Source organism: Cnephaeus nilssonii (genome assembly GCF_951640355.1).
Source record: "Cnephaeus nilssonii genome assembly, chromosome: 14".
Classification (NCBI taxonomy): Eukaryota; Metazoa; Chordata; class Mammalia; order Chiroptera; family Vespertilionidae; genus Cnephaeus; species Cnephaeus nilssonii.
Window position 1 is genome coordinate 28,418,752 of NC_137085.1, and position 27,209 is coordinate 28,445,960.

Below are 27,209 nucleotides of genomic sequence, written 5' to 3' on the forward strand. Positions count from 1 at the left end.
TTCCCCACACATCTCCTCCCTGCATCCTCCTGTTATAATTTTGTTGTAATTTTAGTAAATCAATATTTATGTTATTATTATGGTATTCACAACTAAGTAAAGGTAGCCCTCTCACTGCAACAAGAATTGTTTGAGTTGTCGTGTACCCATGGTGTGGGGAAGTGGGTTTTTGATATCTAAATCCAGCCTACCACCAGGAATGCTCAGGGCCTACTCAAGAAGGCAAATAATCCTTTCCACTAATATTTACAGGGTAAAATAAGATTGTTGTTAGAGTAATAAATTTGACAGTAAAATAGTAGTCAAGTTTTCAGGCTAATTTAAATTGGCTAATTGAAACAAGCGAATCTTCTAGAAAAATTAATTGTACTGGACAAAAAGCAGTTCCTAAAGCGTTAACTAAATTTTTATTGGTAGTTCATCTCATGATAAAATTGCGTAACATGTAATGAACCTAAAGCAGTAATATTATAGTGCAAAAAATTAAAAATTAAAAGCTATCAAGACTACATTATAAAATTTTCAAAAGCCTCCTAATATTTAAATCAAAAAAGGGGGGAATAGTAGAAGAATATCATGTAAGGAAAAATACCCTGTAAGTAAATTACATCTAGAAAATTTGTACTTTAGAAAATTAATTGTAAGGCAAGACACCCATGAAAAACACACATGGTGTCAAAACAAGCCAGAGGAAAATCATTTGGGCAAAAAATGAAAAAGGATCCCAAGTCAATTTTATAGAAAATATCCCTTTATTAACTTTTGGTCGAGAATATGTTTGTATATTTTCAGAAAACAACTCCGAGACCATGTGGATTCCAGCAACAGAGAGGAATCGACAGGACTACTCCAGCCATGAAGACAGAAGAGAAGCAGTCCAGAGATGGAAGACGCTTACGTTGACTTGCCATACTAGCAGTTAGCAGCTGTGCGTCACTGCAGGTTGCCCAGGACCAAACCAGAGGGAGTCGAACCTGCATTACCACCATTTGTCCACCATCCAGAGCTGAAAAGTCAGTGCCGACATGTGCACATAAGGAACTGTTTAACATTGAAATTGGGTCTCAAAAGAACTGTTGGCCCAGAAAGAAACTCATTACAGACTGATTCATTTGCCTTTCAGCATAACCATTATTGCTTGTCTCATTTTCGGTTCTTATAAGTGTATTTCTAGTAGCCCATGATCTCATTCATCTAGGGGAAATGATAAACAACATAGCCTGATGAACAAGAACAGACCCAGAAACAAGGAGGCATGGATCAGACTGTCGGGCCTCAGAGGGAGGGTAGGGGAGGGTGGGGATAAAGGGGAGAGATCAACCAAAGGACTTGTGTGCATGCATATGAGCCTAACCAGTGGTTAAGGACAACAGGGGGCTGGGGGCATGAGTGGGGAGGGGGGTGGGATGGGAATGGGGGGATGAGGACAAATATGTGATAGCTTAATCAATAAAGAAATTTAAACAAACAAACAAACAAAAAATTAAGTAAAGGTAATGTTCAAATATTTAATTAGTACACCAACCAATCAGAACAGAGGCCAAGAGGTGTGTAGGGTTCTGGGGACCCGATTACTGTCCTTTTAATGATGGGTTTGAGGTGGGCCTAGGGCCCAAGGGAGGCAACAGGGCAACAGGGCGGGCACTCTGGGTAGTAGTTATTTACCAGTCAGTATAAAAATATTAGTCTCTTACAACCAGTATGGTCACACTGGCTGAGTATTAGCCTGCAGTTAAACCACACATGTTGCTATCCTTGCATTTCCTTCTTTTATAACTTGTTTTTCCCTAAAGTTAAATCTTTTAAAGGCAGTTATTTATCTTACTAATTCAACTCCACAGTCTCCGACACCCTTCACCTCCTCCCAACATGTTCACACATATCAACTAATCTGTCTCCTTCTCTGTCTCCCTTTTGGAGACATTCCTCCTGATATCTGCATTCCATACTCCACTCTGGATTGGCTTCTTTCTCAGCCTGCAACTCAACTGTTAGTCTTGGGATTCCCTTCACCTCTATCCTACAATGTTCCTTCCTTCCTTCCTTTCTTTCTTTCTTTCTTTCTTTCTTTCTTTCTTTCTTTCTTTCTTTCTTTCTTTCTTTCTTTCTTTCTTCCTTCCTTCCTTCCTTCCTTCCTTCCTTTCTTTCTTTCTTTCTTTCTTTCTTTCTTTCTTTCTTTCTTTCTTTCTTTCTTTCCTTCCTTCCTTCCTTCCTTCCTTCCTTCCTTCCTTCCTTCCTTCCTTCCTTCCTTCCTTCCTTCTTTCTTTCTTTCTTTCTTTCTTTCTTTCTTTCTTTCATTGATCTTAGAGAGAGGGAGGAAAGGAGGAAAGAAGGGAGGGAGGGAGGAACATCAATGTAAGAGAGAAATATCCATTGGTTGCCTTCTGCACGCAACCAGACTGGGGATCGAAGCTGAAACCCAGGGATGTGCCCTGGCAGGGAATCAAACCCGCCAACTTCTGGTGTATGGAATGATGCTCCAACCAACTAGACACACTAGCAAGGGCCTAAGTATTCCTTTTTCTTGGTTTACTTTCCTGTTCTGGTGGAAACATCTCCAATAACTTCCTGAGGGTAAAATGAATGGTAGGTAAATTTTTTGAAAGCTTGCTTGTCTGACAAATGACTGCATTCTATCCACACATTTGATTCTCGTTTGGCAAAGTATAGAATTCTAGGTTGATAATAATTTTCAGTTTTGAAGACATAGATCCATGGTTCTCGCTTCTAGTATAGCTATGGAAAAATCTAAAGCCTTTCTGATTCCCAAGACTTTGTGTATGATCTTTTTTGGTTTTTGTCCCTGATACTTTTTGAATCTTCCTTTCCCCAGTTTTCTGAAATTTCACTCCAGCAGGCCCTTGTGTGGATCTATTTTCATCATTTTTCTAAGCCCTGGTTAAGCCCCTTTGTTCTTAGAAACTCTTTTCTGGAATATTTCTTCAGTGGTTTCTTCCCTTCTTTCCTCTGTTTTATCTTCCTGTAACTTATATTATTTGTATGTAGGACCTTTCTTACACCCTCTCTTCTATTTGTGCATCTCTTTGTTTTTAGGTTCTACTTTCAGAAGGTTTCACATTAACTCATTTTCCAAACATTTCTACTGAGTTTTTTTTTTCTTTTGGTCATATTTTAAATTTCCAAGAGCTATTTCTTGAAATGTTCTTTTTAGTCATCTTATTTCAAAAAAGAAATAGCTTCTCTTATCTCCAAGAATGTTAGTTATCATTGCTTAGCCATTTTTCCCCACTTCCTGTTATCTTTCTCCCCGCGCCCCCCACCCCCACCCTCTGAATATCTTTACTTTTTCTTCCTTCTCCTGGCCAACCCCACACCGTTTATTTTGACCTGTGGCTTCATGTTAGAGGCTTTCCTCAAATATCTGGTGATCTTTGGCTGTCTGTCTCTATTTAAAAGTGAAGAATTATAATAACACAGCTAATTAAAGGCTCTATGTGTAGTCTGAGGCTGCTTAACACCTTAGGGACTTTTCTCTAAGGCAGTGGTTTCAACTGCTGTTCTGCAAGAATTTTTAAATCATGCAATACCTGCCTATTTAGTCAGGGGTACTGACCTCATTTCCCTTAGATTGTCAAATAAAAAATGACAACAGCCAACACTACAACAGCCATCAGGTGTGAATGAATCAAAATTACACCTATGTTTTTGTCAGACTGGCATAAAATATATTTTTGGTGTGCTGCAGAATTTTAGTAATTAGTTTATGGGTGCTGTGAGATGAAAAAGGTTGAAAATCACAGCTCTAAGGTAAATACACACAAGAAAACTGAACTCCCAACCATTGCTATAGCAAGTAGGTTTTTTTTCTCCTGGCTTTCCCCTAGAGAGGAATCTCCCAATATTTTCCCCACCCTCACTGCAAACAGGATAAAATCCTAGCTCCAGCATTCTCAGAGTTGAACAGTGAAGGGGGTTAGAGGCAGTGATTCACCATTCAATATGAGGACTGTGTGTGTCCATGCATCCTTTTCAAAACAGCTCATTGCCCCCACCTGAGCTATGTCTGGTACAGAGTGCCTCTTGTTCAATGTCCCCAATCTTCTGCTGGGGTGGGGAAGAGGTGGCTGTCACGCGGCACAGGTAGAAAAAGGGACTTGGGTTCTAAACGCTTCCAATACAGACTTTCAACAGACCTTCCTAGTTTCCAGCTGCTCACTTCCCTGATTTCAGAGGCTCCAGGCACCCTGACCCCCAAGCCTTTCTGGAGCTCCAGCGCTCTAACCAGGTTGCTGATTGCCCTTTCCCATCGCAGGCATTTAGGCTCTCAGCTTTCTCCAAAATGCGATGCCAGCGCCCACTTATCTACTTCATAACTTCCAATTTTAGTGACATTACTTTTATCTCCTCTCTCATTCTCTTCACTGTGATTTTTCTTGCCCTTTTCTCCCTTTGTTATTTTTGTGAGGTTTTAGAAAATGTTGGATGCAAACATATTTGTTCAATCCACTGTGCTTAAATGAAAATTTCTCAATAATGTACCCATAAGACTATGAGACTCTCTGCCTGCAAGGTGTTCAATTTTAATAACACCGATAATATTTAAATGCTATGTATCTCCTCGCAAAGTACATGATTCAAAGAGGTCTACTACCAGTTGTTTTTATTAGTAGACTTGATCAGTTAATATTTCAGATGGCCACAATAATATATGCTTTGAAATTTATACAATGGATCTATCCATCTAGTGGGAGAAGTATAAGCTACTGTGATGAATTATCACAGAACATTTCCTTTAATCCAGACAGGGCATGGGAAAAGGTTTCATGGAGAAAGTACTTGGGAACCAGGTGAAAACTATGTAGTTAGAATTACTCTCCATTTTCCAAAAACTACATTAAAGATTTTTTTCCCACCTCCCACATCTATGGTCTCATCTCTGACAGCCACCTTTTTGAAAAAGATGCCATAAACTAATTAGAGAACATGGCTAAGAAACAAGTTGCCACTTGCTTATCAACAATGGCATAACCCAGGCATTGCAAACAACACCTGGATGGTCCTAGCGTTTTAAATGGAGTTTTCTAAGCATGCCTAGGAGTTTTACAATCATCCTCTAAGCCCTCTTTTCCTCCGAGGCATAGAAAGCATCCTTTTTATAACTTTTTTACCATAGCCTCTGCATATTACTCATTATGATAAGGTGCACAGGGGAGTTCTGTGTTGAATAACAGATAAATCAACACATTAGTTTCGCTTTCAGGTGATGTCAATCCTCAAGTCTAACACAACCAATGTCTCCCTTATCTTTTAGACAGTTCCCTCTTTTGAAAGTCAAATGTCTGAAAGTAAAGCAATAGCTTTACCTGTTATAAAGAAAGTACCATTTCTAGAAAACTAAAAACATTTTTAAAATCCCATCACTGTTCAGACAGACCAAATATTAAAGAACTCCCCAAGCACCTGGGCTGAGGAAAGATAGCTATTGGTACAGGGGGTTTGAAAAATTGAAGAGTAATCCACTATCCTTCCCCTGACCTTGCTCCCAAGACCTTCAATCTTTAAACTCCCACCACCAGAATACATGGGTATTTGCATTGCAGGAGTGGGGTAAAGGGATGCCTTGGTCTGAATCGGTTCTCATATGCACATGTGACCCTCAGTGAAGTTCCCCAACCAGATGACTAGAACTCCCACAATCAGAGCCACTCATAGCAGGAAGAATTGGGGGAAAGTAAGGAAAGCAATGAAGTGAAAGCTCTAGCACTGCTGCTGGGAATCTCAATGAGACAGCTCCAAATCATAAGACATATGAAACTCTGACTTCTACATATATAAAAAACAGCAATTTAAGAGTGCTTATGGCCCTATCTGGTTTGGCTCAGTGGATAAATCGTCAACCCACACACTGAAGGGTCCCGGGTTTGATTCCTGGTCAAAGGTAAGTACTTCGACCAGGAGTCAAATGCAGGCCCTGGTCAGGGTGCATGTGGGAGGCAACCAATTGATGTGTCTTCCTCACATCAATGTTTCTCTCTGACTCTCCCTCTCCCTGCCACTCTCTAAAAGTCAGTGGAAAAATATCCTCAGGTGAGGAATAATATTATCTACTGTTTTCTGTGTCAGATGTAAAGAAGACAATTCCTAGTTCCATTTCACTCCTAATTTTCAAAATTGTATTTAGAGACCACATAAAGGATACTATTTTAAAGACCTTTTTTTTTCAATTATTCTTGAAATTCTGAGTATGTTACTTTTAAGATTCAAATTTTAAAAATTTGTAAATCTCATATGAAATTTTTTCTGGATAAAATGACATGATGTATGGGATTTTCTTTGAAATACCCAGCTTAAAGTGCAGATGAGGGAGGGTGTTGGGCTATAGATGAAATTAGCAAAATTTTAACAGCTGTTGAAACTGGATGATGAGTACACGGAAGATCACTGTTATTATACTATTCTCTCCACTTTTATAGGTGTTTGAGATTTTCTATAATAAAACTTTAAAAAGAAATGTTATGTATTTGAAAAACAGACTTCTATTAAAGATCATCCCAAAGAAAAAAATCATGCAGTTTTTTAAGTTGCTTATATGAAAACTTCACATTTTATTGTAAAAAACTAAGGACCTACATATCTTGCAGCAGTTCCCAATTCTTGCCATTCCTTTTCATTCCACAAAAAGTAAATTATCATTCTGTTTTCCAGACATACTCCAGAGCCTTTGCTTATTATGTCATTCAAAAGAATTCCTTTTTTTTTCTATCACCTCCTCACGTAAAAGAACTGTGCCTTAGCAAAGTTTTGTTTAGTTTAAAAAAAAAAAAAAAAAGAAAGAAAGAATTCTTAAGGCCTTTACCTTCAAGTTAGAAAACAGGAAAAAAAAAAAAAAACATACAAAGCATAGGTGATGAAAAGACATAGAATGAACAAGAGAAAATTAGGGCACAAGCCCAGCCCAGCATTTACAGTATATTCAGAGACAGCTCTGAGTGGCTCTACCTCTAGGATATACGTAATCTGGATTTAAGCATCTGAAAGAGCTAAAATGACTCAACACCAGAAATCATGATAATAATTTCACAGTATTTGGTTCATAAGCTTAGGAGTGATGTGATGCTACAGGGTTGCTTTTAGCTAAGAAGGAAACTATTTTGTATTTACCTTAATTTTTACAGCAGGATCATAATTCCATGTTAGAGAATTTAAAGTAGTCAGAATCAGAACTCTGTCAATGCCCTGGACTAGTTTGTTCTGTTTCTTAATTTTCCCCCACTATAATTCTCTTTAACCAATGTCATTTTTTAAAAGGCTGTCCAGCAGACATTAAGAAAGAGTTGAGTAGAAATCATACATTAATATAAAATAACTGCAATAGCCCTGGCCAGGTGGCTCAGTTGTTTGGAACATTGTCCTCTACACCAAAAGGATGCAGTGGTCCGGGCACATACCTAGATTGTAGGTTCCATCCCCAGTCAGGGCACAAATGGGAGGCACTTGATCAATGTTTCTCTCTCACATGGATGTCTCTCCCCCCCATCTTCCTCTCTCTAAAAATAATAATAATAAGTGCAATAGTTACACCCATGATAAAATCACAGGTCTGACAATGCTACCCTATTTTTTTAATATACTGATTAACATCAAGAGCAATGAAATAGTATTACTCTCAAATTCATGTTGTATTTCTTACCAATGAAATTAAATCCTCCATTGTTTGCCTGTTGTTTTTATGATGTACAGAAAGTTCTGTTATACAATCTTCATCAAGGTGAATGAGCTAAAAAAAAAATTATAAACTTTATTAATAAAAAAATTATAAAATACAGGGTAGGGCAAAAGTAGGTTTACAGTTACGAGTACATAAAACAGAGTTTATTCTTGTATTATTATTTATTAATTATTGTGTTATTTTCTATACAAACAACTATAAACCTACATTTTCCCCATCCTGCATTTGTTTTGAAATTTTAAAATTACCTAATTACCTTATAAAACCAAACACCAATATATAAAAGCAACACACGTTTATAAAGCTCTTGGGTAAGAATAAACATTCTCCATAATTTTTAAAGATATAAGCAGGTGGCAATAACTCAAGAAGATGAGCTTTTCCCCAGCCTTCATAGCCCCAATATCATCGGATCAATTGCTAAAATTCTGTTATGCAACCAAGGGACTATATACTCCATCTCTACCACAGGAGCTGCACTGACATTTTCATCAAAGAACAGTCACCTGGGGATCCAAATCGGTGACTGTACAATAGACTGGTGAAAGAGTGGCTCAAATTGTAGCATATTGTTCCTCCAGATATGTTTGTGGTTAGCACAATCCAAGAAGCCCTTATGATGTTACCATGGATGTTGTACAGTGGTCATTATCCTGAAGGTACCAGCAAAGCACAATATTAACAAAGAAGTGAGATAGCCTCAATACAAACTTTATTATGCTTAAGGATAGAAATCATCCAAGTATTCAGATCCTTGCAATGATGGGACCTCCCTCCTGCCCCCTAAGGTATGTCTCCCTGTGATCCCTATCCACTGTGAGTCAATACAACCTGACATAACAAGCTTTGGAATTAGATAGACCTTGGTTTTAATTGTAACATCATTAAATAACTGTGTGACCTTGAGCATGTTACTATGTCTCTCTGAGCCTCAGTTTCATCATCTGTAAAAGAGACGACAAATGTACATAGGTGGAGTGCCTAGTCCAATATCTGAAGAGTAAGTCCTGAAGTTGAACTAGTTGACCTATGCGATTCATTACATTCTGGAGCTCTTCGGTCTGGGTTTAAATCTTGGTTCTATGCTTACTAGTTCTTTGACCTTGACCTCTGTTGACTCATCTGCCAAATGGGAACAATAAGTTGCTACTTCAGAGGGATGGTATGAGGGTTAAATGAATTACAAGAGTTAAAAACATAAAGCCCATAGACTAGTACCTGACTCTTAAAGGTACTATCCTAGGGGCTCTACCTATACTATACTGTAGTATAATATACAGAGAGTTCTTGCTTTATTAGCACACTATTCTATATAGTAAATATTCAATTAATATTGTAATTATTATACTAAGATGTGAGAAAAATTATATATTCTTTTGGAATACCCAAAGCTATGCATTTTACTTTATACTGCGCCTCAATTTAAAATAATTTTTGTTGTTGAAATCAGAGACTTTCTTCATTTTGGCATCTGTTCTACTGCAAACCGTAGTGCATCCTATCCTATTAGAATCATGGCCAAGAAGACAGGCAAAGCCCTCCCACACATGGAGAAATGATGACCCCCAATGGCTGAACACAGGCATTTGTACCACCTACTCTCCACTTCACAAGGGGCACTTCCCTGCTGCTCTGCTCAGACACCTGCACACTCTGCCGTTCCTGGCCTCTCATTGTTGACAGCTGTTAGAACTAAGTTGCAAAGCTAACTGTACTTGCTCAGTAGATACTAATAATGTCATGGCGAACCAAAGGGAATATGGAGAAACGAAGTGTTAGGAGTTGACAGTCATAGGAGAATCAGGAGGGAGTTTGGCTCAGGCTGCGTGACCATAACAGTGGGCAGAGTAATGTGAAGGGGCTTAAAAAAACACTGTCTATTTTTCCAAGACCAGTTGGCCATAGGGAAGAGTGTTTATATTTATTGGTGTGATTGTTCCAGAAAGCAAATATCTCACAGCTCTACCAAGTCTACACTGTGGCATGTCTGAGACGCACCTCTAAGCTATTTTGTTGACACACGCACATATCCCACTTCATTGCATAAGTGTTAGTGGGTTTTCAGAGAACATCCCCAATTATCTGAAAAGGCTATTAAAATTCTTCTCCTTTAAAGTATTAAAGTACTTTTCTAACTACATATCTGTGAGGCTACATTTTCTTCATATGCTTCAATCAAAACAGACTGAGCGCAAAAGCAGATGAATATCCAAGTGTCTTCTATTAAAGCCAGATTTAGAAAACATTTACAAAGATGGAAAGCAATGCCACTTTCACTACATTTATTTTTTAAATAGTTACTTTTCATTTCTCAATTTCCTTATTTATCAATAGGGGATAAGAATTCTCCAGTCTTGAAGGGTACACCTTCCACAGTGGCTCTGGGCTTTGACATGTGGCTTGCTTTGGAGAAAGGGACATTAATAAGCATGATACAAGCAGAGGCTTGAAAAATGAGTATTAGAGCTTGTCCACTTTCTTCCTTCTTTTGGAATCCAGCCACCATATCAAGAAGCCCGGGCTAGCCGACTGAACACAATACGCTGGTCTTTTGAGTGACTCATAGACCATACAGCCACAACTGAGTCACCCGATGACTGCAGTCACATGAGCAACCCCAGGTTAAGACCCACACAAGAACTGCCTGGCTGAGTCAGCCCAAATTTCAAGTCACTAAATTTTGGGGTGGTTTTTAAACAGCAATAGTTAATTAATATACAAAGTGTGTGTGTATATATATATATATATATATATATATATATATACACACTGTTTTTCATTTTTCACAGTGTTAACATTTGCACTGATGGTACAAAAGCAATGATGAGTAAAACTGCTGGTGCCCTAGTAAAAATCAACACAATGGCACCAACTTGTACTAACACACTGTATTCTTTGTAGTGCACTCACAGTTAAAAAAACAAAACAAAACAAAAACACAGTTTCATTTAGAATATCATTGACAAAGCAGTAAAAGTTATTAATTTTATTTAGACTTGGATATCTGGCAGACATTTTCTCAAAAATAAAGTGAATCTGTCACTTCAAGAAAAACAACTGACAGTATTTGTTGCCATTAATTTGGGTTTTTAAGCAAAACTTTTTGGGAAATTTACATCTGCCACCATGAGCTTGACAGCTTTCCAATAATTAAAGACTTTTCTGATGAGATCAATAACAACTTTAAGAAATTTGTGTTTTTTAATATTGTATAATGAAAGCTGTTAACATTTGGAAGATCTGCATAACTAAGTAAAACGATATTTCCCCAATGACCAATGCATAATGTCACATGGGGAAAAGAGCCAATGGACAGACCAGGATATTTAATTTAAGAGTACAAAAAGTTTACTGATGTGGTGTCAGATTCCACATGCAACTAACCTTTAAGAAACTACCACTTGTCAAGTTTTAATGAAATACCAAACACTATCCCAAATTGTCTGAAAAAGCTATTAAAATACTTATCTATTTTCCTACTACATATGTATGTGAGGCTGCATTTCTTTTCATATGCTTCAATCAAATCTGAATAAGAGAAAGGCAAATACCATATGATCTCACTTATATGTGGAATCTAGTGAACAAAATATACTGTTGAACAAAATAGAAACAGAGACATGGATACAGCTGTCAGAGGGGAAGGGGGTGGGTCGGACTGGATGAAAAGAATGTTAAGGGATTAGCCAAACATATCTGTATAACCCATAGCTACAGACAACAATGTGGTGATGGCCAGAGGGAAGCGGGTGGGGGGCTCGGGGTGGAGGTAGGCAAAGGTGGGGAGAAATAAGGACACCTGTAATAGCATCAACAATAAAAATAAAGTTTAAAAAACAAACTATCTGAATGCACATCAGATCCCAGTGTCTTCTATTAAGCTAGACTTTTAAGAAATTTTCAAAAATGTACAACAATGCTACTCTCCTTACTAAATTCATTTTTGTTATTTTTCATAAAAATATGTATTTGTGATAAAATGTAATAGGTTTACTAGTTATCTTTAAATGAATCAGTAAACAAATATTAAGAGCATAAAGGACTATATGCTCATAAGTACTCTGGGAAGTAGACAGAACTGGTTTAACCTACTTTTTTACAGACGAATAACTAGCTTTGATAATGTTAAATAATTTGCCCATGATTCCCAGAGCACTGGTCTCAGAGCACTACACCTGGGAGCTTTAAAAATATCCATAGATTGTTCTGAGATGGGGCAAAGGCATCTTTTTAAAAGTCCCAGTGATTCTCATGCAGTCTGGGTTAATAACCACTCTCCGAGAGAGAAACAGGCTAATATACGCAATTAGGTTGCAAGTCTTCCAAACACCAATCTGACAAATAAGTCTATGAAGTACACTTTCTTTTATATGTAGACTACTACATCATTATAGATTCTGAATTTACACATTTTTTTTTAATTTCTACTGGATTTAATTTTACTTACAGGATTCTTGCTTTGCCACTCAACAGGACAGTTGTAATCTTGCATGATCCAGGGATGGCTCAATAGATTTTTCACAGAAATCCGTTTCTTTGGGTCCACCTAGTGGCCATGGAAAAGGAGCTAGAGATTAGCATTCCAAACGAAGGACATAGAACAACTCTTTTCCTCCTGAGAACTCAAAATTCATCAGAACAGATGTAAACTTTATCATCACAAAAATGCTGTCAAAGACCTTAAAATGGCCTTGGAATAAATTCTTTTAGAAAGGCAATAGAAGCAAGAAAACTATAGCAACCAACATAGGCTTAGGAGATAAATGTTTAACAAACACGAACTTCATTGGTATGGACATTATTCATGAAGTTCAGCCAATCTATTGTATGATGCAATAGTCTTTTGCTGGAAAACCTATTCACAGGAAATATTCACCAATTTAATATTCAAGCAGCCACAATGCAGGGCATTCATACTGAATATGCAATCTCTACCTCCTGAGGAGCTTACAATCACATAGAACAAGTTGAAAAGCACACCTTTCTTTTCCATTTGTAATTTTCAAATATGAGGAGAGGAAAATTAATCAACAAAGATTAAGTTTTTTGGCGTTTAAAAGAAAGGACAAGGTGTTTTCAATCTCATTATAGAGATTTGGTGGTCTGGCCCTACTTAATCAAGGTGAGTGAGCCAGAGGTAAATTTTGAATAAAAAGTGGAGATGGCACTTAATAGATGGAAAAACTGGGAGATATTCTGAATACATAATAATGAAAAAAACTGCACTAATAAGGTATTCATATTTTCAAAGTGTTTCCTATTAATCTCATGTTATCCTCATAACAATCCATAACAGAGGCCAGGCCAAGAATCGTCATTTTATAGATCAGAACTAGAGTAGGTGGCATGCATATTATTGGGAGGGTGAATACTTAGACCTCAGCATTCCTGACTTTCCCTCTCAGAGGCCATTTTTCTAAATCAGTGGTTCTCAAAGTGTGTCCCAGCAGCATCAGTGTCATCTGGGAGCTTGTAAGAAGTACAAATTCTTAGTCTTGCCCCAGATCTATTGAATCAGACACCCTCAGGGTGGTGGTGCCCAGCGATAGGTGTTTTAACAAGCCCATCTGACAATTGCGACACATGCTAACATCTGAGAACCACTACACTAATTAGATCATGGGGTCCACCCAATTGTACATCAGCTCATTCAAGCATATATTAAGTATCTATTACATATCTAATGTACAAGAGTGGGGGGCAAGGAAACAGAAGAGAGTGGAACAAGAGTTGGTTACAGAAAACAGACAATGCTTAAGAAAAAGGAGGGAAAACCATATCAGCAAAGACATGCAACAGAGGTCTAAAAAATGCATTTGCAACAGAATTAAGAAAGCATCTAGGAGAGAATGTTTGTACAGCAGACATAATAAATGCAATTTTTAAGCTAACAGTTAAATTTGCTGTCCTCCAAATATAGCAGTAGCACCACAGACATGTTCAAGTTGAGTCAAACAATTCCAATAGACTTCTATTATTTAAAAACACTAAGCAACAAAGTTTACCTGAAGCATTTGTTGAAGAAGCAGAATGCTACTGGGAGAGAGCCACTTAGGAACCTCATATTTCCCTTTCTGCAAAAAAAAAAAAAAAAAAAGAAAACATTTAAGAAAGTTAGGTTCAATCAGCCTTGACACAAATTTCTAAGGTAAACAAGCTTGAAGACTTCACCCAACTCTAAAATTTCAATATCATTATTAATAACATAAGAAATCCATTTCTTGTCCTAGCTGGCTTGGCTCTAGTGAGTAGAGCATCAGCCTGCGGACTGAAAAGTCCCAGGTTCGATTTGCAGTCAAGGGCACATGCCTGGATTGTGGGCTCGATCCCCAGTGTGGGGTGTGCAGGAGGCAGCCAATCAATGATCCTCTCTCACTGATGTTTCTATCTCTCTCTCCCCTTCCCTTCTTCTTTGAAATCAATAAAAATCTATTTAAAAAAAAAAAAGAAATCAGCCAAAACCGGTTTGGCTCAGTGGATAGAGCGTCGGCCTGCGGACTCAAGGGTCTCAGGTTCGATTCCGGTCAAGGGCATGTACCTTGGTTGCGGGCACATCCCCAGTAGGGGGTGTGCAAGAGGCAGCTGATCGATGTTTCTAACTCTCTATCCCTCTCTCTTCCTCTCTGTAAAAAATCAATAAAATATATATTAAAAAAAAAAAAAAGAAAGAAATCCATTTCTTGCCTTAAAGGGAAAAAAATCCAGCAAATTAAATACTATTATCACCTCTAAATTATCCACATATCAGAGAAGGACTAGAGTACAGAGACTGTAAAAGTCCTATATAATAAAGAGGTAATATGCAAATTGACCATCGCTCCAACACACAAGATGGCTGCCCCCATGTGGACACAAGATGGCCGCCACAAGATGGCCAGCAGGGGAGGGCAGTTGTGGGCAATGAGGCCAGCAGGGGAGAGCAGTTGGGAGGGACCAGGCCTGAAAGGGAGGGCAGTTGGGGATGATCAGGCCTGCAGGGGAGGGAAGTTAGGGTTGACCAGGTCGGCAGGAGAGGGCAGTTGGGGAGACCAGGCCTGCAGGGGAGCAGCAGTTGGGAGGGACAAGGCCTGCAGAGGAGGGCAGTTGGGGGCGACCAGGCTTATAGGGGAGGACAGTTGGGGGGAACCAGGCCTGAAGGGGAGGGCAGTTAAGGGGGGGACCAGGCCTGCAGGAGAGGGCAGTTGGGGGGACCAGGCCTGCAGGGGAGCAGCAGTTGGGAGGGACAAGGCCTGCAGAGGAGGGCAGTTGGGGGCGACCAGGCTTATAGGGGAGGACAGTTGGGAGGGACCAGGCCTGCAGGGGAGGGCAGTTGGGGGTGACCAGGCCAGCAGGGAAGAGCAGTTGGGGGGAACCAGGTCTGCAGGAGGGGGCAGTTGGGGGCGACCAGGCCAGCAGGGGAGAGCAGTTAGGGGTGACCAGGCCGGCAGGGGAGGGCAGTTAGGGGCAACCAGGCCTGCGGGGGGGCGGGGGGGAAGAGGCAGTTGTGAACGACCTGGCCTTCAGGGGAGGGCAGTTGGGGGTGACCAAGCCAGCAGGGGTGGGCACTTAGGGGTGACCAGGCCTGCAGGGGAGGGCAGTTGGGGGCAACCAAGCAAGCAGGGGCGGGCACTTAGGGGTGACCAGGCCTGCAAGGGAGGGCAATTGGGAGCTACTGGGCCTGCAGGGGAGGACAGTTAGGGGCGACCAGGCCTGCAGAGGAAGACAGTTAGGGGTGACCAGGCCGGCAGGGGAGAGCAGTTAGGGGTGACCAGGCTGGCAAGGGAGGGCAGTTAGGGGTGACCAGGCCAGCAGGGGAGGGCAATTAGGGGCAATTGGGCCAGCAGGGGAGCAGTTAGGCATCGATCAGGCTGGCAGGGGAGTGGTTAGGGGGTGATCAGGCTGGCAGGCAGGCGAGCAGTTGGGAGCCAGCAGTCCTGGATTGTGAGAGGAATGTCCAACTTCCCATTTAGGCCTGATCCCAGCAGGATCGGGCCTAAATGGGCAGTCGGACATCCCTCGAGGGGTCCCAGATTGGAGAGGGTGCAGGCTGGGCTGAGGAACACACATACCCCCTTGCATGAATTTGGTGCACCAGGCCTCTAGTGGAAAACATAAAGGTTATAGGGCTTTGGAATCTGTAATATGCACTGTAATCAATTTTGTGTTGCTGAAGCAAATTTTAGTTTACAATCTAGGAACAATTATCAGTTGACAAAATGAGATAGTTTTTAGAAAAGGCATATTTGGTGGCAGGACATATGCTGTGGTTAAAAACAGGTCACATATCATCCACAAGGCAGAATTTAGAGGGAAACCAATGAAAGCCAACTTCTAAAGCAAGCACCTCTTTTGGGAATGGAAGGGGCTCAGAAGACAAATGTTTATAATCTGGTATACTCAGAAACTATAATCACCAAGTCCTCAACTGAAAATAAGGCCAGGGGCTTGCGAAACACTAACACGTAACAGAATATTTCTAAACAACCTGCCACACACCCCTGTTTCCCAATTCAGAGGAAATGATATAATCATTTCTCTTAGCAGAGAACAAATTGTTTAATGCTGCCAGGATAACAGGTTAATTATTTGAGCAAAATTAAGATTGAACTGTAATTCACAGTCTACACCAAAATTAATTCCACCCAGATTAAAGAGTTAAATACAAATACAGAACCATAAGAGTATGTAAAGAAAACATAGGTGATTATTTTTAGAGTCTTTCTAGACATGATAGCAAAACCAAAAACTATGACAAAATAAAAAGCTGGCATTTCTGTATAGCGAAACACCACTAACAAGGTTAATTAATAGCAAATTGGGGGGTGGGGGGAACCATTTCTACCTAAATGACAAAAGATTAATATATTTCATGAGATAAAAAAAACTCTCACAAATCATTAAGATTTCACCACCACCAAACCTGTTCTTCCCACATCCCCCGCATCTCAGCAAATGGCAACTACATTACCAGGTGCCCAGGCGAAACACTTGGCATCATCTTTAGCTCCTCTTTCTCTCACACTTCACATCCAACCCATCAGCAAAATCTACTGCTTCTATGTTCAAAATATATCCAGAATCACCTGTCACGGCCTCCACATCACTAAATTCTCTCACCTGGCATATTGCAAGGGGCTCCTAGCTGGTCTTCCAGATTTCACCACTGTCCCCCACAGACTAGTCTCCACTACCACCACCAATGTTCTCTGACCTGGGAGTACCCTTCTATTTGCTAGATGGGATGCTGCCCGATCCATGAATTACTTAATAAAGCCAATTAGATCTTAAAAAATATATACAGAGTCTGGTCATGTCACGTTATTACTCCAAACTCTACTATCGCCCCATCTTGCTCAGGATGAAATCCAAATTCCTTACTCCGGCTCTAAGACCCTGCCTGGTTTGTATTTCCCCATCCAGCCCACTCCTGGTTACCTCTCAAATTCACCTCCTAACTATCCCCCTCACTCATAAACAGTCATGCCTTAGGGCCTTTGCACTTTGTTCCCTCCGACTATAATACTTTCCCCAATATCTACACTGACTATGCCTTAATCTTCTTCAGATTTCCACTTAAATTCAGTGTTATCAGTGAGGCCTCCCCTGACCACCTTTATAAATAGCTTCCCCTCCCTTCTCTACCCCATCATCTGCCTCCTTTTCATGTCTACTTTTCTTTATAGTCCCATCCCCACTTGTCAAATGACATATTTATTTATTTTCTGCCTCACTACATCTATATATATATACTAGAGGCCCAGTGCACAAAATTCGTACACAGGGGGTGGTGTGTCCCTCAGCCCAGCCTGCACCCTCTCCAATCTGGGACCCCTCGAGGGATGTTCGACCACCTGTTTAGATCGGGCCTAAATGGGCAGTCGGACATCCCTCTCACAATCCAGGACTGCTGGCTCCCAACCACTCGCCTGCTTGCCGTCCTGATTGCCCCTAACCACTTCTGCCTGCCAGCCTGATCACGCCCTAACCACTTCCCTGCCAGCCTGATTGACGCCTAACTGCTCCCCTGCAGGCCTGGTCCTCCCACAACTGCCCTCCCCTGCATGCCTGCCCCCCCCCAACTGCCTTCCCCTGCTGGCCTGGTAGCCCCTAACTGCTCTCCCCTGCTGGCCTGGTTGCCCGCAATGCCCTCCCCTGCAGGCCTGGTCTCCCCTAACTGCCCTGCCCTGCCAGCCCAGTCGCCCCCAACTGTCCTCCCCTGCTGGACCAGTCAACCCTAAGTGCCCTCCCCTGCAAGCCTGGTCGCCCCCATCTGCCCTTCCCTGCAGGCCTGGGTTCCCCCCAACTTTCCTCCCCTGCAGGCCTGATCACCCCCAACTGTCCTCCCCTGTCAGCCCGGTTGCCCCCAACTGCCCTTCCCTGCTGGTCCAGTCAACCCTAACTGTCCTCCCCTGCTGGCCCGTTCAACCCTATCTGCCCTCCCTTGAAGGCCTGGTCCCTCCCAACTGCTCTCCCCTGCCGGCCATCTTGTGGCAGCCATCTTGTGTCCACTTGGGGGCAGCCATATTTGACCACATGGGGCAGCCATTTTGTGTGTTGGAGTGACAGTCAATTTGCATATTACTCTTTTATTAGATAGGATAAAAGCCTAAACAACTGGCCAACCGGCCAGTAGCTATGATGCTCACTGACCACCAGGGGGCAGATGCTCACCGCAGGAGCTGCCAAGCTGTGGTGACTTGGCAGCTGTGGTTCTCAGGTGATGCACCCAGAACCAGAGGGGAGGGAGCCTGATTCTGGTGTGTGTCACCCGAGAACCGCCCTCTCGCAATCCGGGACCCCTCTAAGGATGTCAGAGAGCTGGTTTCAGCCCTATCCCTGCAGGCCAGGCTGAGGGACCCCACGGATTCGTACACTGGGCCTCTAATTAGACTATAAGCTCTTTAATTACAGGGATTTTGTCTGTGCTGTCCATCTAGACCAGTGATGGCGAACTTATGACACATGTGTCAGCACTGACACACGTAGCCATTTCTGATGACATGCAGCCGCATGCCGAGGATGAAACATTTGCTGCTCCTGAGGATGAAACATTTGCGACTAGAGTCTTGGAGTTAGTTTTTTCCTCAAAGTGACACACTACCCGAGTTATGCTCAGTTTTTTGGTGAAGTTTGACACACCAAGCTCAAAAGTTTGCCCATCACTGATCTAGACTGTAAGGCCCTAGCATATAAAAGGTGCTCAATAATAAATGCAGTAATGGGATAAAAAGGCATGCATTTCAAAAGAAAATGGGCAAAGAATAGTCACAGGTAATGCCCAAAACAAGAACTTGTAAATGGCCAATAAACATGAAATGTTAAAATAATCTAGTAATGAAAATAATTAATTTAAACAAAAATATGATACCATCTGTTCTCTATCAAACTGACAAACTTTAAAAAAAAATCACTCAGTAAGAGTTCAGGGACAAGAGTGGCTATATATACAACTAGAGGATATAAACTTTTATGAAGAGTAATTTGGAAATACATATGTATAAAACACATTCAAAATTGTATATCCTTGATCCAGCAATTTCACTCCTAGCAATTTATCCTCAACAAATAATGTGGTATGCAAAAACTTATGGATAGGAACATTCAGCACAGAATTGTTTATGGTAACTTTGGGAACTAAGGAATATAGTCTGATAGGGCAAACTTCACAGGGCCCCCAAAATTAATGAAAGACAAAATTAACTGAATAAAGACTGCAGAGTACCTTCTACAAGTCAGAAGGCCGGTGACCCATCACCATGACCTGACCTGCTCAGCTCAGTCTCTGCACTGAAATACTAGCAGAAATAAAGTCCAGAGCTGAGTTCTGCTGCCAGCTTTATCCAACTTCTTATTTGTACACAGTACTTTAAAACACACAGGGCATTTGTACAGATATTTTTATCCTGTGCAGTAGGCAGGGATTATCAACCACATTACACAGATGAAGAAACTACATCTCAGTCAAGGACAGCAAATGCTTGTTCAGTATTATAGTGCAATGGTTCTCAACGGGGGGGGGGGGGGGGGGGGGGGGGGTGTTTTTTCCTCCAGGGAACATCAGGCAGTGTCTGGAGACATTTTTTATTGTCATGACTTGGGGGCTACTATGGGCAGAGTGGGTAGAGGCCAGGGATGCTGCTAAACATCCTACAATGTACAGGACAGCTCCTACAACAAAGAATTACCTAGTCCAAAATGTCAATAGTGCCCTGGCCGGATGGCTCAGTTGGTTGGAGTGTTGTCCCGTACACCAAAAGGTTTTATGGGTTGAATCCCTGGTCGGGAAGCGTATAGGAGGCAACCACCAATGTTTCTCTCTCACATCGATGTTTCTCTCTCTCTTCCTCCCTCCCTCCCTTATCCTCTCCCTTCCTCTCTCTGTAAAAAAACAATAAAAACATGTCCTTGGGTGAGGATTAAAAATAAAATAAAATGTCAATAGTGCCAAAGTTGAGAAAGATTGTTACAGAGGAAAAAAGGGTATAGTTAGGACTAGAAGAGAGACAGAGTACTTTTTCTACTGTACTGTGCTGGAAGGTCTAAGGAAGCCTAATGGTAGCCAAAAAGAAAGGCTTCTTATTTTAATACTTAAAGCATATATCTAAGGATCAGACAGAAAAGATCTTGAGAAGAGTAACTCTAGAAAAGGCCCTGTGACAGCCTTGGCTGTGTCCCTCCACCCTGGTTTAAGCTCAGTCTTTGGAGAATTCTTGTTTATTTAAGGGATGATTACCTTGAAAAAGAGAGCAAGAAATAGGTAATGCCGAGAAAACCCAAGTGGGAGAGGAAAAAGGATCTGTGGCTAATAAAATAATCCTGGGAATTCTAATGGGCTTGAAATTGTTCATTTTTCACATGGTGCTAAGAAAGCAGGCGATTGCTCCAACACATACATAATCATAGCACTGTAGTCAGCTCTGTAATTATAAAATATAATCTCATTAAGAGATAATTTGCTCATTTTCTTTAAAATTATAAATTTTACTTGTTAGAAAGCTATTTTACTTTCAAGCTATTCAACTTTCATTTACTAAATTATTTATACTCCCCTAATATTTGTGTACTCAGAACTAGAGTACAGTCATGCTTGTCTTTGAATGTAGTGATGGCAAATGAATATAGGTGACATTAATAAGATTAATATTCAATCTATCAGTAATCATGCTGGAAATTGCAGTTGAGCATTTTGGTTAAAATAGTCAACAAATGAAAACAGTAAACGAAGTCTGCCTCTTAAACAAGAGTTCCATACAGTATGTCAAATATTGCTGGGTATTTAAATCAAACCAAGAACTGAGGGAAGTGTTATTCCCCAATGAGGAATTTTAGAACATTCTAGGCAAAAATACATACTGCATGCAAGTGATACGACACCTTAATTAGATTCAACCAGCAGACTATTACACTGCGACTCGGAACAATAGTTCTGAGCCAAGATTACAATAAATTTCAAAATCTATAATGTGTGAAATTAAATTCCACAATAATACATAAAAGTCCTAATTTGAATCAATTTTCAACTTGCAAACACATGAAAAACTAAAAAATGAAATCCAGAGGAGAAACAAAGAATATACAGTATTAGTAAATAATATTAATTAGGAAGGCTAAATCTCCACTGAACAAGAATTAGACATTTTGTACCATATTCATTTCACTGCAGAAGTATTTGATTTACCAAAAATATCAAATATCAACTATTAGGATGTAACACTTTTATATTATCTTAAGGTAATTCTCCTCCCCCCAGAGGATTAATACAGGATCCAGTAGTAGACTCAAATAAAAAATAAAAGTAGAGGATACTGAAGTTTGCATGTTAGTACATTCACCTTGTATTGGTGAAACAATACATTCATAATTAAGAGCATTAATTCCATGGCTGCATATGAATGTGAACGAACTTGAAGTAACAGCAAATGAAGGCAAATAAACAGCACAAAACTTTAGGTCTGGATAGGTTAAAAAAAACAGCAAAGTTTGGATTTAAGTCAGTAAATGAGGAAAACCATGGATATAACGTAGTTCAATTTCAGTAAGGAAGGAGTGGTATAAGGAAATAAAATATGATTCCATACACACACACACACACACACACACACACACACACACACACTAATCTGAAAAAATACATAAAATCTGGTATACAGATAGTCCTCAGGTTACGTCAGACTTGACGTACGTCGTTTCATGGTTAAGTCGCCATCTCCCATTTACTTATAAAAAAAAAAGTTCCACCATTTTCACATATGTGCTTTATGTTTTTTATTATTTACTTACCACAAGTAAAGGTCAGGAATTGTTATCTTTCTTTTAATTTTTTTTTACTGTTTCATTTCATTACTGCTGTGTATGTGCTCCATGTGAGTGACGTAGGTGCTTATGTAGGTGGATTCCAACTTACGTTACGTCGCGCCATAGGAACGGATCTCCAACATAACCCGAGGACCTACTGTACAGTGTCACTAGGTAAATAACCTCATGCCAATAAATTGGAAAAATTAGACAAAAGGGACACATTCTGTATGTCCAATTCTGAATTCTTGATCATCCCTGCTCTACCAGGAGTCTTCTCCATCTCAGATGATAGCAGCTCCAACTTCCTAGTTGCTCAGGTTACTCCCCTCATCCCATCCATCAGCAAATCACATCAGTTATATTTGCAAGTATAACAAGAAAGCAGATATTATAACTACTGGACTGATGACTACCAGATTTAAAATTAAAAACATATTTAGAATTAGTGCCACTATGTTAGCTTATCTGCACCAATAGAAATGCCTTCCTCTACTGATGTAATTGTTCCCCTCCCCTGTCTCATAAATACCCCTTTCCTATGCCTCCTAATCAGAACACTATTTGGGTTTCTGCCTGAATCAGTGTTTCCCAAATAACTCCTTTTTTTTTTAATCTCAAATAAATGCTCATTACCTTTCACTCTATCTTTAGGTTAACACTAGTGACTATGATTATGGCAGTTACATGAATATTAAGGCAAAATTTCTTACTGCAATTCCCAGGGTGGGATATAGGGAAAACTACTTAGTCAAAAAAATTTTAAAATTGAAGATTGAACTTAGTGTCCTTAGACTTCTATCACGTATGCAATGGGCCTCCTGGGACTCTCAACTTGTGTACCTTCCCAGAAATGACAGTTGATTTAGGTGGTGTCCTACCTAAAGGGTGTTACAGACCCAACAGTCCAGCCACATAAACCTCTCACCGTTTCTCTTAATGCTTCTCCCATCTAATGCCTCCATGTCTACTCCACCAGGCATGCTCTGTCCCACATCCCTTTCGGAAGCACTTTTACACTTCTTTTAAAGCCCTGCTCAAACCTCACTTCCTTTCAAATCCCATGCCGGCTCCTGTATTACCTTCATTTATCCCTCTGTTATAATATGACATCCCTGACCTCTTGCCCTTTTGAGATAGACAGCCTTGGCTCTGTCTCCAACAAGAAAGCAAGTCCTGGTGAACAATGACCAAGTTTCATAGATCTTTGTTCATAACCCACCAGTATCTCACACAAAGAAGACCAGGAAACATTTGTTCAACAGAACTGAATTCAAGAGACGCTGCTCGGCCGGTCTGACCCTGGTTTGCTACAGGTGCTCTTTCTTCACCTATCTTCTTTTGCTAGCTTGCCTTAAATATTAACTCTTTGCCTGGCTGGCGTGGTTCAGTGGTTTAGCATCGACCTATGAGCTAGGATGTCACGGTTCAATTCCCAGTCAGGGCACATGCCCAGGTTGCGGGCTCAATTCCCAGTAGGGGAGTGCAGGAGGCAGCCAATGAATGATTCTCTCTCATCATTGATGTTTCTATCCCTCCAGGGATAGAATTGGGAATGGAACCATGACCTCCTGGTTCATAGGTCGACGCTCAACCACTGAGCCATGCTGGCTGGGCATTAAAAAACATTTTAAATATTAACTCTTTAAAAAGAATTTTACCATTTCCCTTGCTATATATGATTTTGGGTGTGTTTTTTAAAATATATTTTTATGGATTTCAGACAGGAAGGGATAGGAAGAGAGATACTGGTAGAAACATCAGTGATGACAGAGAATCACTGATCGGCTGCCTCCTGCACACCCCTACTGGGGATTGAGCCCACAACCTGGGCATGTGCCCTTGATTGGAATCGAACCTGGGACCCTTCAGTCTGCAGGTCAATGCTCTATCCACTGAGCCAAACCAGCTAAGGCAGTTTTTTTAATTGAATGGTATAATTCACACAACATAAAATCCACCCTTTTAAAGTATACAAGTCAGTGGTTTTTAGTACATTCACAAAGTTGTGCAACCATCACCACTATCTAATTCCAGAATGTTATCATCACCCCAAATAGAAGTCCCATACTCATCACCATTCACTCCCCACTGCCACTCCACCTTTCCCCCCACCCCATAACCACAAATCTACTTTCTATCTCTGGCACATATGATTTAACAAAGCTTAGTTTTATTACACATTAAACCAAATATTTTACCTTCAAAAAGAAAGTTTTTCTTATTTTATAGGAAAATTTGATTTAACACAGCAACTAACTAAAGTATCATTTCAGGATACAAAACAAAAACTTTTACCAGGAAAATCATCTTAAATGTTTATTTCCTTTAATTTTTTGTTTTGTTAAGCTTTTTATTGAAGAAATATATTATACATATAGAAAAGTACATATTAGGGTATACTTTGATAAATTTTCACAAACTGAATACACAAGTATAACCAGCACCCAGATCAAGGCAGAACCGAAGCCCCATGCCCCTCTTCCAGTCACTTCCACCTCCAAAGAGTGACCATTATCTTGACTTCTAACAGCATACATTACGTTTGCCTGCTTTTGTACTTTCACAAGTGGAAGTATTTAGTATGCAGTACAGAAAACTTTTACAATGAAATTTATACCTTGGAGTACTCACCATAATCTTCTTGTACAAAACCATAACATTATCATCATCAAATGGTAGAAAGCCACACATAAGTACATATAAGAGTATGCCCATGCTCCAAACATCTGCCTGAAAGAAAATAATAAATAATTCCAAAAAAATTTAGAACATATTTGAGAAGGGCAGTACACATAACAGTTACAGAATCTTCACAGAGCTGTGAGATCATCCAATTAAACCTGCTCATTCTACAGACAGGGGACCTAAAGTCCAGAAAGGAAGACTTATCCAGTCACCTAGGCCACCCAGTGCACATCCAATTCAGTGCACTCTCCTTTAATACTGAACTCTGTTTATAGAAAACTACAGGCCCAGTGCACAAAATTCGTGCACGGGTGGGGGGGGGGGGGTGTCCCCTCAGCCCGGCCTGCACCCTCTCGCAATCCGTGACCCCTTGGGGGATGTCTGACTGCCAGTTTAGGCCCGATTCTGCAGGGATCCCTGTGGGTGGGGCCTAAACCAGCAGTCGGACATCCCTCTCGCAATCCAGGACCACTGGCTCCTAACCGCTTGCCTGCCTGCCTGCCTCATTGCCCCTAACCACTCTGCCTGCCTGCCTGATCGCCCCTAACCCCTCTGTCTGCCTGCCTGATCGCCCCTAACTGCTCGCCTGCCTGCCTGATCGCCCCTAACCCCTCTGCCTCAGCCCCCACCGCCGTGGCTTTGTCCAGAAGGTCATCCGGAAGGTCGTTCAGCTACCCAATCTAATTAGCATATTACGCTTTTATTATTATAGATAATTTCCAATTGATTGGGTTGGATTGGGCGCAATAAGGAAAAGGAGGAGGAATCTGCAGGTCTCTGATTCTGAAAGGTAATTCTACAATGCTACTGAGGGTTTATTACATATGAGGGTTATGTAAACACACATGAGGATGACAAAACAAGCCTTAAAATTTACTACTGATAATCTGAAAATGTGATAAGCTGCACTGCAAAGTCCTCTCTATATACAGAAACCTTAATAAAGTTCAACGATTGATTTTTCAAACACAGAGGCTAGAAATGAGCCTGCCAGCACAAACAGCCCTACAAATCTCAAAATCCCAGAGAGGAGCTTAACCTTTATATAAGATAGCTGAGTGCCCCATGAGTCCTAAGCACTAACTACTTATACAAGCGGAATTTGGCCTTTGTCAATAATGACAGCACTGTTGGCTAAGTCACAGCTCCCACCCTCCTTTGAGCCTTACGAAAATTTTAAGAGGTAAAAAGAGCAAAAAAAGGATAGAAAATCAAACTAAATTGGACAAGAAAACCCAGCTGGGTAGCTCAGTACACCAAAGGTTTTGGGTTCAATTCCCAATCAGGGCACATAGGTTGCAGGTTTGATCCCTGGTCGGGGTGTGTACAGGAGGCAACCAATCACTTTTTCTTTCTCACGTCAATGTTTCTCTCTCTTTCCCTCTCTCACTTCATCTCTCTCTAAAATCAATAAACATATTCTCAGGTGAGGATTAAAAAAATGGTTAAGGAGAGAGAACCAAGATGGCGGCATAGGTAAACGCCTATACTTGCTGCCTCTAACCACATAAAAATTACAACTAAAATACAGAACTATCATCCAGAACCACAGGAAAGCTGGCTGAGTGAAGTACTACAACTTGAGAAGTAAAGAAGAAAACGCACTGAGACTGGTAGGAGGTGCGTAGGCACGGAACAGGCTGGCCCGGCACCCAGGTGTGCGGCTTTTTTAATCAGGAGGGAGATTGCCTCTGCGGAGGCTGCCGGGAGGAGTGAGGGCTCCCAGACCCACACCAGACCCCCAGCGCAGGGTTCCAGAGATGGGGAAAGAAGTCCCTACGGGCAGTAAGAACTACGGACTGTAAAAACCAGTGCGAATTGGGGCTGAGTGACACACAGGCTGCTGGAGACCCATATGCTCCTCTTAAAAGGCCGGCACCACGAACTGAATTTACAAGCTCCCACTTCCTCTGAGCTCCAGTGCCGGGTGAGGCTCTGGTGGATTCAGACACATACTAGGAGAAACTGGACTTTGTGGCATCAGGGCAGAAACTCGGGGGAGGCTTTCTTCCAGACGGAGGTGCTTACAGTGGTCATTGCTCATTGTACCCTGCTGGGACCTCCCCAGTGCAGGGCTTACTGGCAGCCATTTCTGTTTGCTCCACCCTAATGATTCCCAGAGACCCCGCCCCACCCAATTTACAACCTCACCCAAGCTGTGCACAGCGGCTTTTGCATATGAATGGTCTGTCCTTTCTCAGGCTAAAAATCTGTCAAACAAGCTGAAGCTGGGTCAGGGAGCCCCAAACCTATCAGTAAAAGGCCCAAGACCCAGCACCAGCACCAGCCTGCCTTGCTTCACAGCTAGGCCTCACCTGGGCACTTCCAAACCCAATACAAAGAGGAGGAATCTGTAGATCTCTCTGTAGCTCCTGCAGGATGGCCCCAGGCAGTGGCTGACTTTGCACCTCCCTGGAGACCCAAGAGGCAGTGTACCCAGTGGTCAATGTGAAACCATACCAGATTACAACTCTTCACATCCATAAGCGACACACTCAAGGGTCAGACTCAGTGAGCATCAAAGCCTCACTGAAGCAAGACCTGCCCCATAAGGGTG

General features: G+C 41.2%; 1 protein-coding gene across 1 annotated transcript in view; it reads right to left on the reverse strand.

Annotated features, from left to right (window-relative positions):
* MELK (maternal embryonic leucine zipper kinase) overlaps positions 1–27,209 on the reverse strand; it is a 66,573-nt gene that overhangs the window by 16,724 nt on the left and 22,640 nt on the right. Inside the window, exons 8-11 of the mRNA XM_079791266.1 lie at positions 24,599–24,697; positions 13,696–13,764; positions 12,138–12,236; positions 7,652–7,738 (exon numbers count right to left, since the gene is read on the reverse strand). Of these exons, the coding sequence (XP_079647392.1) occupies positions 7,652–7,738; positions 12,138–12,236; positions 13,696–13,764; positions 24,599–24,697 (354 nt within the window). The remainder of the gene's footprint in view (positions 1–7,651; positions 7,739–12,137; positions 12,237–13,695; positions 13,765–24,598; positions 24,698–27,209) is intronic.